Source organism: Hyla sarda, chromosome 3 (assembly GCF_029499605.1).
Source record: "Hyla sarda isolate aHylSar1 chromosome 3, aHylSar1.hap1, whole genome shotgun sequence".
NCBI classification, from domain to species: domain Eukaryota; kingdom Metazoa; phylum Chordata; class Amphibia; order Anura; family Hylidae; genus Hyla; species Hyla sarda.
In genome coordinates, this window is record NC_079191.1 from 402,615,845 (window position 1) to 402,628,881 (window position 13,037).

At 41.6% G+C, this 13,037-nt stretch overlaps 1 protein-coding gene across 5 annotated transcripts in view; it reads left to right on the forward strand.

Annotated features, from left to right (window-relative positions):
* The window catches only part of PRKCE (protein kinase C epsilon), a 478,701-nt gene that overhangs the window by 421,061 nt on the left and 44,603 nt on the right, over positions 1-13,037 (forward strand). For all 5 annotated transcript variants that reach the window (XR_008891642.1, XM_056568104.1, XM_056568105.1 and 2 more), the window contains one exon: positions 1,146-1,334. Coding sequence is in view for 4 of the 5 variants with exons in the window: in XM_056568104.1 (XP_056424079.1) it covers positions 1,146-1,334 (189 nt within the window). In the remaining variant the exon portion in view is untranslated. The remainder of the gene's footprint in view (positions 1-1,145; positions 1,335-13,037) is intronic.

Sequence of the window (13,037 nt, forward strand, 5' to 3'; positions counted from 1 at the left end):
AAGTACAGATCATGGCGCAAAAAAATGAGCCCCCATACTGCCGCTTATACGGAAAAATAAAAAAGTTAGAGGTCATCAAAATAAAGGGATTATAAATGTACTAATTTGGTTAAAAAGTTTGTGATTTTTTTTTAAGCGCAACAATAATAGAAAAGTAAGTAATAATGGGTATCATTTTAATCGTATTGACCCTCAGAATAAAGAACATATGTCATTTTTACCATAAATTGTACGACGTGAAAACGAAACCTTCCAAAATTAGCAAAATTGCGTTTTTCGTTTTAATTTCCCCACAAAAATAGTGTTTTTTGGTTGCGCTATACATTTTATGATATAATGTGTTATGTCATTACAAAGGACAACTGGTGATGCAAAAAACAAGCCCTCATACTAGTCTGTGGATGAAAATATAAAAGAGTTATGATTTTTAGAAGGCGAGGAGGAAAAAATGAAAAAATGAGTCCTTAAGGCCAAAATGGGCTGAGTTCTTAAGGGGTTAAAGGGGTACTCCACTGTTCAGCGTTTGGAACAAACTGTTCCGAACATTGGAGCCGGCACCGGGAGCTTGTAATGTCATAGTCCCGCCCCCTAATTATGTCACACCCCACCCCCTCATTATGTCACGCCCCGCCCCTTAATGCAAGTCTATGGGAGGGGGCGTGACGCATGTCACGCCCCCTCCCATAGACTTGCATTGGGGGGGGGGTGTGACATTGTCAAGGGGCGGGGCTATGATGTCACAAGCTCCAGCATTCGGAACAGTACCCCTTTAATATTGTAACTTGAGGGACCACTGTATTGCAACAGGGGCTCAGACTTTATCATAAAGTGCATGAAGCCAATGAAGTAATTCCCAATGTGGAAATGGCAATCAGCCCAGTACCTAAATTTGTCATCCAAATTATGTTAATAAAGCAAAAGCTGTACAATAAACGGTCCCTAGGACACCCACACTACACTTACCCATGTTGGAGATCAAACTGGTAACATGCTGCACCCTGAACGCACGTTTTCGTGTCTTCCTCGCGGGGCCTTTAAGAATATAAAATGAATGTTTAAAGTAATAATTTGTATCTAGTACCATTATCTACATGACTATGAGTGGGACACACGAGAGACTTATGATATTAATCTTCCTGTTCCAGATATTACAGGAATTAGAATATGGGCCCTCGGTGGACTGGTGGGCACTGGGTGTCCTGATGTACGAGATGATGGCGGGTCAGCCACCTTTTGAGGCCGACAATGAAGATGACCTCTTTGAATCCATCCTTCACGATGACGTCCTGTACCCCGTGTGGCTCAGTAAGGAAGCTGTCAGCATTCTGAAAGCAGTAAGTCTTCCATTACGTTTTTTATTATTATTATTTTATTTATTTTTTTTCCCAAAAACTGAAATTGACTAAAAGAGAACAAACACCCTCTGGGAGTTCAGATGCAGTTCATAGTGGCATTGGTTGGATAATGGAGCCTGGGATAAATTACACTTCTTGTGGGAAAGGAACATGATGTTTGTGTTCTGCGCGGTTGTATGAAGTATGAAGCTGGAGAATTGTATTAAACTGGAAAATTCTACAAAGTAGATCTGTGTTATCTGGTTGACGCTTTACAGCTTGCTGTGCCCCCGCCAGCCTGCGGAACACAGTGACTGGATTCAATAAGATCATTTATAGTAGTCACCATGTCATGTAGGTGGGAGCACATCGGGGCAACTTTTTTTTTATTGAAAATGCAGCACTATTTTGGAGCAGTGTGCACCATTATCTGGCATTCAAGTCATGCACCATATTTGTTATGTGTTTTTAGTCGCTTTTCAGTTTTTTTTTAGATATGTTTTTATTGATATATTGAACAACAAGTGCAGTTTACCGGAAAAACACGAGTGTGGTTTATCAATAATAGGGTGTGACGTTGTGTGCCAGAAATTGCTGCAAAATGTGCATAAAGTGAGCCAACCATTAAAGGGATATTCCAGGAAAAAACTTTTTTTTTTTCATATCAACTGGCTCCAGAAAGTTAAACAGATTTGTAAATTACTTCTATTACAAAATCTTAATCCTTCCAATAATTATCAGCTGCTGAAGTTGAGTTGTTGTTTTCTGTGTGGCAAAAGTGCTCTCTGCTGACATCTCTGCTTGTCTCGGGAACTGCACAGAGTAGAAGAGGTTTGCTATGGGGATTTGCTTCTACTCTGGACAGTTCTCGAGACACGTGTCATCAGAGAACACTTAGACAGAAAAGAACAACTCAACTTCAGCAGCTCATAAATACTGAAAGGATTACAATTTTTTAATAGAAGTAATTTACAAATTAACTTTCTGTAGCCAGTTGATTATATATATATATATATATATATATATATATATATATATATATATATATATATAACGTTTTTTTCCTGGATAACCCCTTTAAGTGGTATAAAATAAGACAATAGTGTCTGAAGATTCACCAAACTGAAGGAGCCATTATGATTTGGTACATGCCTGTTATTCACATTGGCTTAAAGGGGTACTCCGGAAAACTTTTTTTTTTTTTAAGTCAACTGATGCCAGAAAGTTAAACAGATTTGTAAATTACTTCTATTAAAAAAATCTTCATCCTTCCAGTACTTATTAGCTGCTGAATACTAAAGAGGAAATTATTTTCTTTTTGGAGCACAGTGCTCTCTGCTGACATCTTCTCTGTCTATTTTAGGAACTGTCCAGAGTAGGAGAAAATACTCATAGCAAACATATGCTGCTCTGGACAGTTACTAAAATGGACAGAGATGTCCAGGGGTAAAATCCAGGGGAAAAAAGTGTGGGAACTCACCCAAGATTTCCACTAAAGGGCTGGTCCTGCTAATGGGACCGGTGTTCCTGCTGTGGAAAAAGTGCAGGAACTCAGTTCCCACACGTTCCTGCAGGACTTGAGCCCTGGAGATGTCAGCAGAGAGCACTGTGCTCGTGATGTCAGCAGAGAGCTCTGTGTTCCAAAAAGAAAAGCATTACTCCTGTAGTATTCAGCAGCTAATAAGTACTGGAAGGATGAAGATTTTTTTAATAGAAGTAATTTACAAATCTGTTTAACTTTCTGGCACCAGTTGATTTAAAAAAAAAAAAAAGTTTTTCTCCGGCCACCATGACCCCTCCTATAGATTTGCATTGAGGGGGTGTGGCGTGACATCATCAGGGGGTGTGGCGGTGGCTCCTGCACTTAGCGTTCGGACCAAAATGTTCCAAACGCTGAGGCAGTGGAGTACTCAGTTAAGTATTATACAGTCTTAGTAAAACTGCACCATTGTTTTCATCGCAATTAATATAATTTTAGCTGCACTTAGTATGTTACAGTTCCTAGAAATCTGCTGTGTGCCAAATATGCCAACCATTCAAGACAACTTCATGGGCACCTGTGGCAGAGACGTAGGTTGAAGTTCCTGGTTGTAATAGGTTGCCATCTTTCATCTGCCATTCATCATACCTGTGTCTTCTTATATCACAGAGGTGTCCTTGGGCCCACTTAGACTAGTACCTCTGAACCCATATAGTTTATTTTAACCATGCTGTGTGACCCGCTCATCAATAATTATTTATGTAGTAAATTGTAGCTATACACAGGTGATAAGAGGGGCCCAAATGCCCCTCTGTCACATAAGACACCAATAGTATAAATAGTTTTTTTAATAGAGTTTGCACAAAGGTCTTTAAAGGGGTACTCCAGAAAATAAATATATTTAAATCAACTGGTGCCAAAAAGTTCAATAGATTTTTAAATGACTTCTATTTAAAAATCTTAATCCTTCTAGTACTTATCAGCTGCTGTATGCTCCAGAGGAAGTTGTGTAGTTCTTTCCAGTCTGACCACAGTGCTCTCTGCTGACACCTCTGTCCATGTTGGGAACTGTCCAACGCCCCATAGCAAACCTCATGGCTTGATTTTTTTTTTTTAAATAGAATGAATTAACAAATCTGTAAATCGTAAACCACACACAGAAAAAGCGAATATAGAAAGAGATTAAGAAGGTAAACTGTGCCCGTAAAGTGCAGTAGTTGTGGTGCGCCAAATTTTATGCAACACCATATAATAAGATGGAATGAGTTTGAGAAGGGACATAAATCTGTCCAGTATTTTTACGTTACTTGGTTTATTCAGAGACAAAAATAACTTTTTTTTTGCAAAGTCATTTCTGTTCCTGGAAATATTTAATTCTAGACATAAATCAGAACATCCATGGAATACTGGTTAGTAGAAAGATATTATGCCTCCTCCTTGTTATCTTGTGAATGCATAAGGGAAAATTAGAAGGCGCTGTCCGTGGTAAAGTTTTCAATGGGAAAGTATCATAAAAAAGAGGAGTTAAATCAGTTTTTAATTATAAAGTGATATATTTAAAGGGGTATTCCAGGATTTTTTTATTTGACTGTGCTACAGGGGCTGTAAAGTTAGTGTAGCTTATAATATAGTGTCTGTACCTGTGTGTGACGGTTTTCTCACAATTCTTCTGTGATTCTCACCCCAATATTTATTTTTAACAGCATACAAAATGACTGTTGTCTCAGATTTTTCCCAGCTTGCAATGCGGCCGAGACCTGACTCACTAGTCAGCTGATGACAGGGAGCCTGTCTGCTTCAATGGGTGGAGGGATCAATCTGCAACTAATGTAACAGCTGTAGGTACCCTGATTGAAAACCACAGGTCTTTTGAATGGATGCAGCTCATTTAAGTTTCAGTGGGTGGGGTGGCTGATGTGTGGGAGGGAGGAAAATGGAATTGTTGGATTTTTAGTCAAAAAAAGAAAAGTCAAACAGGAAATACCAGTTCACAAAAAGCTAGCCACAGTGTTATGGTAATCTCACAACATAGCCATTTAGCCCCAAGACAAGCGCAGATCCTTCCTAAGCATGTCCATTACTGTCTGCCAGGTACCTACTAATATCCCCTTATGGTGGATAACCCCTTTAATGGGGATATCTACATGAAATATTCCAGAATATTGTGGGTCTCTGTGTGTTGGGTTTAGTGCAGTGAATGCGCTGTCAGTTTCCCTTTAAGGCTGCAAACAATGAACATGCTCATCATTGTAATAATAATTTTTAGTTTTCTATAGGCTGACACTTATTCCATTGTTCCATGGCCCTTTTATTTTGACAAAATAGATCTGTAAATTTAACTAAATTTTATGTCTGTGTTTTTGTAAAGAAAATTTGGCTCGTTTTACATTGTGTGAACACAATGTGAGAAACATGGTTCTTTGGTTTGATTATAGTTGTTGGCCTTAAAGGGGTATTCCGGACATCTTATCCCCTACCCAGCGGCAGGACCCCCTTGATTTCAGTGCAGCTCCCAGCATTCTGTGTTGGGCACTCCTCCCGAGACGGAGACTTGATGTAACTACACGCCCCCTTGTGGCGTCACACCACGCCCCCTACATTCATGTCTGTGATAAGGGGATAATGATAGGGGGTCCGGAATACCCCTTTAATTCTATGCAATGCTCATCATCTGCCCAGTACTATCCCTACAGTAAAGCATGGTTGTGGCAGCATCATACTGTGGGGTGGGGACAGGGAGACTCGTCAGAGTTGAGGGAAAGCTGGAGAACTGTACAGAGATATTCTGAAAGCGTAGCTGTCATATATGCTTCTATATTCTATATATTACTCACTAGGTCATGCAGATGCTTTACATGTCTTTTTTTATGTGTCTAGCTTTATATTTGGCTCATAACTCCTTCCGTTCTGCTGCTCACTCATTCTGACATCCATTGCTCAAGCAAGGGCAAGCACTGAGTCTGCCCTCAATCACCATGCATTCACTTCCTCCCTGAGTCTGCTGTGATGTGCTGGGTCTTCATCCCGTCACTGCAGGCTGCTCTATAAACCCCTCCTCTCTGTTTTCATGCAGCAGTCTGATAGATAGGACAGGAGTGAGCACAGAGGAGTGCTAGTCCCACCCTCACTTCCTGGACTTAGTCCCAGCCTGTGCTTCAGCTTGGACAAAGATGATGCTGCAGCCGGACAGGATTATGTTCTTGAGGGTATTGGGACCCCTAGTTCCCTTTTTATAAGCCATGATTTCTATTATAAAAAAACATTTTTCTTCATGAAGGATATTAGAAAGGTTAAAGAGTACTCCTGTGAAATATTTTTTTTTAAAGTCAACTGGTGCCAGAAAGTTAAACAGATTTGTAAATTACTTCTATTTAAAAATCCTAACTCTTTCAGTACTAATCAGCTGCTGTATGCTCCACAGGAAGTTCTTTACTTTTTGAATTTCTTTTCTGTCTGACTACAGTGCTCTCTGCTGACACCTCTGTCTGTCTCTGGAACTGTCCAGAGCAGGAGAGGTTTGCTATGGGGATTTGCTTCTGTTCTGGACAGTTCCTGAGACAGACAGAGGTGTCAGCAGAGAGCACTGTGGTCAGGCAAAAAAGACATTTAAAAAGAAAAGAATTTCCTCTTGAGCATACAGCAGCTGATATGTACTGGAAGGGTTAAGAATTTTAACCCCTTAACGACAATGGACGTAAATGTACGTCATGATGACGTGGTACTTAACGCACCATGACATACATTTACGCGCCCACATGATCGCGAGCACCGGAGTGGTGCTCATGTCATGCCCGGCAGGTCCCGGCTGCTATCAGCAGCCAGGGACCCGCCGGTAATAGCGGACATGCGGACATGTCCGCTATTAACCCCTCCGATGCCGTGATCAATACAGATCACGGCATCTGCAGAATTGCGGTACTTTCAATGGATGATTGGATCGCCCGCGGCGCTGCCGCGGGGATCCGATCATCCAGCATGGTGGCCGAAGGTCCCCTCACCTGGCTCCAGCCATCTCCCGGGGTCTTCTGCTCTGGTCTGAGACCAGAGCAGAAGATCACCGATAATACTGAGCAGTGCTGTGTCCTATACATTGCACTGCACAGTATTAGCAATCAACTGATTGCTATGAATAGTCCCCTATGGGGACATAAAAAGTGTAAAAGAAAAAAAAAGTAAAAAAAAATGTAAAATAAAAAAGTAAAAAAATGGGAAAAATCCCCTCCCCCAATAAAAAAGTAAAACGTCCGTTTTTCCCATTTTTCCCCTCAAAAAGCGTAAAAAAAAATAATTAATACACATATTTCGTATCACCGCGTGCCTAAAAGTCTGAACTATTAAAATATATTGTTAATCATCCCGTACGGTGAACGGCGTAAACGTAAACATTTTTTAAAAAAAGTCCAAAATTGCTGCTTTTTTGTCACATTTTATTCCAAAAAAAATTTATAAAAAATTAATCAAAAGTAAAACCTAAGCAAATGTGATACTGATAGAAACTACAGATCATGGCGCAAAAAATGAGCCCTCATATCGCCCCATATAAGGAAAAATTTGAAAGTTATAGGTAGTCAAATTGGGGCAATTTCAAACATACTAATTTTGTTAAAATGGTTTGAGATTTTTTTTAAGCGGTACAATTATATAAATGCATATAACATGTGTATCATTTTAATCGTATTGACCCACAGAATAAAGAAAACATGTCATTTTTACCGGAAAATGTGCAGCTTGAAAACAAAACCTTCCAAAATTTGCTAAATTGCGGTTTTCTTTTCAATTTTCCCACATAAATAATATTTGTTTGGTTGCGCCGTACATTTTATGGTAAAATAAGTGATGTTATTACAAAGTACAATTGGTGACGCAAAAATAAAGCCCTCATATGGGTCTGTGGATGGAAATGTAAGAGAGTTATGATTTTTAGAAGGCGAGGAGGAAAAAACGAAAATGCTAAAAGAAAATGGGCCTGGTCCTTAAGGGGTTTAATAGAAGTAATTTACAAATCTGTTTAACTTTTTGGCACCAGTTGATAAAAAAAAAAAATTTCACCGGAGTACCCCTTTAATGTTTTGCCAAGATGTACAACATATGAAATGTTTTTTAATCTGACAGCGCCCATTTGACCTGAAGCCAAACTGTTCCTCTACATCAGTGTTCCCCAACCAGGCTACCTACAGCTGTTGCAGGCTGCCCCCAGCAGGGCATGCTGGGAGTTATAGTTTTACAACAGCTGGAGGCACCCTTGTTGGGAAACACTACGCTACATACCCTACTGACAGTTCTGCAACTCTCACATGTTCAATTTTAGTAACTAATAGCAGTTCTGACTGTATGAGAAGGGAGGAGCATATGAGGACCTTAAAGGGGTGTGGCCTAGATGTAGCTCTGCTATTGGGGCTCACTGACTTCTGTACACACCCCTGAGTAGCCTCTAAATATGAAAACAATTTAGATAATTCCAACGTAAAGAGATCATTGTCTAAATAAAATAGGGAAACCAAATAGCATTTGGCAAATGCCGCATATTCACACAGTGCTCTGGTAACGTAAAAATAAAATAAAAAGGTTTGCCATACAAGTAAATATAAGCCGCTGATAAAAAGAAAGGTGTGGATAAAATAACACGGTAATGATGCACAGAACATGTAAACAGGAGGATTATTTCTGGATTTAAAGCCATTGAATATGTAGGACTCCTGGGGTTTGGAATTAGGCCAGAATAGAATGTAATCTTCAGGTTTGGGACTTGGGAAATTTCTGGTCTCTGTAACGGGGTGGGGGGGGGGGGGGGGGGGAATATAAGGTCATTTTTTATTTTAAGCATTTTATTTTTCTGATCGGAGCTAGAAAAAAACAACTTACGGTACATTGTATCTGAGTTTATCAATGTGTTATTAAGTAGTGTGATACTATTGTATACTATTGATACTATGAATGTGATGCTATTGTAGTTTATGGTACAATATAAGAGTAGGTTGTGCGTATTGTGTTGGAGATTTTTATGTATTTATGGCAGTAATTATGGAGTAATTTCGGTTTACTGTAATAACGTATATTGCTGTGTATGTATAAAAAGTTGTACAAATATGTGTTGTACAAGGTTGTAAATAAATCAAGTAGTTGTCAAACGAATCCCCCTGCCCTTTGGTCATATCCGTAATATTACAACAGGCAGTAATATTCCAACCATTGTGCCTTAAAGGGGTACTCCGCTGCCCTGCTTCGGAAGCTCCGCTCCCCAGCGTCCGGAAGTTTATCGTTCCGAACGCTGTGTGAGGGCTTCCGTGTTCAGGGCCGCCCCTCGTGACCTCACGCCCGCCCCCTCAACGAAAATCTATGGAAAGGGGGCGTGACGGCCATCGCGCCCCCTTCCCATAGACTTTCGTTGAGGGGGCAGGCGTGACGTCGCGAGGGGTGGCCCTGAACACGGAAGCCCACATGCAGCGTTCGGAACAATAAACTTCCGGACCCTGTGGAATGCAGATAACACAGGGAACGCTTTCTCTAAGGCAACAGGGCACAAAGATCCTGCAGGGAATGGGAGGAAGTGCGGGGTTAAATAGGGTCAGTTCCAGGGAAACACCAATCAGTGGTGCACTGACCCTTTAAATCTCTGATAACCGGCGTGTGCGCCCTAGGAGGCGGATATGCACGCGCCGGCCACCAGGGAGGGGAGAGGACAGAGGAAGACGACGGGGCAGGTGAGAACCGGCAGACCGAGCACTATCGCATCTCATCATGCGAAGCGCATTGCGGTCTGTCCGGGGGGTAGGGCAGAGACTACGCCCATGGCCAGTGGCGCTACATGTAACACCAGTGATAGGACTGCTCAGAAATGCGACGTCTCCTTAGATGGCAGTGCATTTCCAAGAGGAGGCTAGAATATTTTTAAGGATGGCTATAATCAGAATTTCCATCTCAGATGTTTCTGCCACGGAAATTTTACAATGTGGTAGGTGCAGCAGAATCCCAAACAATAGGACCGTGCTGCTTTGGAATTTCTGAGCAGAATTTTTCTGCCGGATTCCGCTTGGAAATTCCACCATGTGAACACATCCTTAGAGAACTGATAGAAGGGAGAAACACTGAAGGATCAGGTTACACAAGCTCTATATGATCCTTGTTACCATTGAGATACATAAGTTTGCTTGGTAGCTGTAGACACAGAATGGTGGGAACTTTTTAATGAAGACTATTCATGCTCTGGAGCACTAAATAAAAAAAAAATTCTTGGAAACAGGTGTCCATGGTGGAATTATCCCTGATATAAATAATTTTATGAAAAGATAATTTGTCTCGTACAGTCAAACGTCTGTGATGCCTAGAAAGTCATTGTCTCCCAATTATTAATAGCAGCGGAGCCGGTCACTCTGTGATCCAAGTCACATAGCCCAGTTATGTTGTTGTGTTCTACAGGAAAGGCTGCGGAAACTCAAAGGCGTCTGTGCAGTTTACTGGAGAATGTTAACAAGGGATTAGACTTGGAACACTTGATTTCCTTACATTGTGCTAGCAGACACTGGTTGGACTTACTTTAAGCCAGAAACAAGTCACTTAAGGGGGAATTTTTACAATGCAAAATTGCCTTTGGTTTTGTTCCTACCATAATAGGGGGCAATGGGCTTCTGTTCCAGATTTATAAGTAATCGGTGCAATATCTTACGTTCACTTGCATAACAGCTGACGGCTGTCAGTTTAGGTCATGGGATTGCAAATTATGCCAAATTATATATCTCTCACCATGTGGAAGAGTCCAGAATTTGAATTCCCAAGGTGGAAAAATTCAGCAATCTGCACAGTGTAGCAAAGTCTCATTGAAGACAATGGGAGGCTGCTGCATCCGAATCTCCGTAGTGTGCAGGTGGCCTAAAATGATAAAAATCCACTGTGGAAAATCTACAGCAAAATACACACATGGAAATGTGGTATAGAGGTGTGATGCAAAGGGCAGATGGCATTAACCCCTTGTATTCGTGACGCCAGGGCGTGGTTTATCCACCCGAAGATATACCGCTAGATCCTGGGCTAGGCACGCTAAGTTACGGAAAACGGTAGCTTTACTGAGGGTAGACAGTTGGTAAAGTCTATACAGTTCAGCCAGGGACCACGGAGGTGACCAGTGACTCAGAGACCTTAAGGGCTTGCTGGGACTTTTAGTAGATGGGGTCAATTTAATGCAGACCACGCTGACTTGACAAATGATGACTGGGACTGACTTGACTGATGACTGATAATACTGAGACTGTGGTTACTTGTAGCTGCTTGTGGCTGTAGACTGGACTTGAGGCTCCTATGGCTCTGGACACTCTCTAGGACTCGACTTGACCTCAGCAAAGACTTGTAAGGAAAAGGAGAGAGCAGGCTCCACCCAGGGCTTATATGGGGTAGACAAGCAGGGAGCCCATAGGTCACCCCTGGGATCACCTGGTCACTGGTACCTCCTGGGTAACAATCACATGACAAGTCACATGGTAAACAGTCTTAAAGTGACAAAGCTTCCTGAACACATTACATGGTATAATACATTAGAAACATATTTACATGGGGGACAGATGCAAGGGAGGCCCATGGGTCACTGTAGGGAGGCTGCCTGACAGGGCAGCATGGGTACGGGGTAACACCTCCCATACTGGGCCACCTCACAAACATACCCCGAAGATGTTTGTTTCTATGACCTCAGCAACTGAGTCATTTGTAAGGCTGGGTATACATCATTTTTGTGTTCAGATTATTATGGCCACATTAGTGTAAGCAGAGGAACCCTTGTTTAGCTTTTTTTCTCTTCTGGCTTGCTCAGAGTTTCCCAACCATTGTACCTCCAGCTGTTGAAAAACACAGAATTGGATCCACACGATTCAAATCAGCACTTATTTCACCTGGAACTTCCTGCCAAAGTAAAGCATTGAAGACCAAAGTCCCATTAATGTATGGGACTTTAGATGCTGATTTCACAGAAAAAGTGTTGATTCTTTTGGCAGAATTTGGAACAGGGGTAGACATTTCGTATTGGAATTTCTGCCATGTGAACTGAGCAGCAGCCTCCAAGAATTTCCATAGTGTGAACATTCCCAAAGAGGTGTAGTATCTATACTAGACACTTTACAATAAGCTTTTATTTATTGTCAGCAGCTTCTACTCCTTTTTATTGGAGGGATCAGCATAGTTGACAACTACTACCCACAATAGACACAATAGCCTTTCTAATGCTGTGTTTCCCAACCTGGGTGCCTCCAGCTGTTGCAAAACTACAACTCCCAGCATGCCCGGACAGCCTTTGGCTGTCTGGGCATGCTGGGAGTCGTAGTTTTGCAACAGCTGGAGGCTCCCTGGTTGGGAAACACTGTTCTCATTGCTTTCGTGGTGTTAGACTCATAGGTCCGGTTGTTATGTCAGTAAGGAATGGTAGTCCTGCTTTTCTTGAGTTGTCATCACCTTGCCGGACATAGACATTTCCTTCTAAGCCATGTTCTGGAGTAAGGAAGCCGTGTTATGCAGAATCTTGGAGTTACATCAGCACGGTTACACAGACGAACTAGTTCTTTTTCTGATTCTTCTTTCTGCTAAAATTTCTTAAGCAAAAGTAAGAATAGGAAAGCGGACAACAAGCTCCTATATTCACGGATTTCTTATATTCATATACAGGAACATTAGGTGAACTTCACTGATGGGAGCAACTGGATCCCTACTCCCCCCAGGCTAGGATAACGTCTCACCTTTTTTCGTGTCCCACCATGCTGGTAATCCTTTGGTAGTGCAGACGTCTTTCTTGGTCCTTATTCTGACCAATCAGTCTCCAAAAAAAGGGATACTATTCTTTGAGTGACAAAAATGGATTAACAATATACATTAATCAAATAAAAGTACGGATCCTACGTCTATCGGGGTTTAACCCCTTCTTCAAGGATGATAAGGTATCTGCCCTAAAGAAGCGGTTATGCCCTGATATGTAAAACAAAAAGAGAAACATAGCCGCACATCCACAAATTGTATTTTGATCCACTTGCTTCCCAGCATCATTTCCAAAACTAACAGGTTGTTAGTATACATTTTGATCAAAAAGTACAAGCCCACTCACCACGTCAAGGCCACCTAGTCTGCATAAGGGTTTCCTCCTAACATTCTCCCAACCCTCTGGCAGGGAGTGCATGGTAGGTTTCACACTGGTGTGGTGCTGTGTTGCGGCCATTGTTTCTGTGATGCTTTGTCTGCGTGGTGGTATGGCC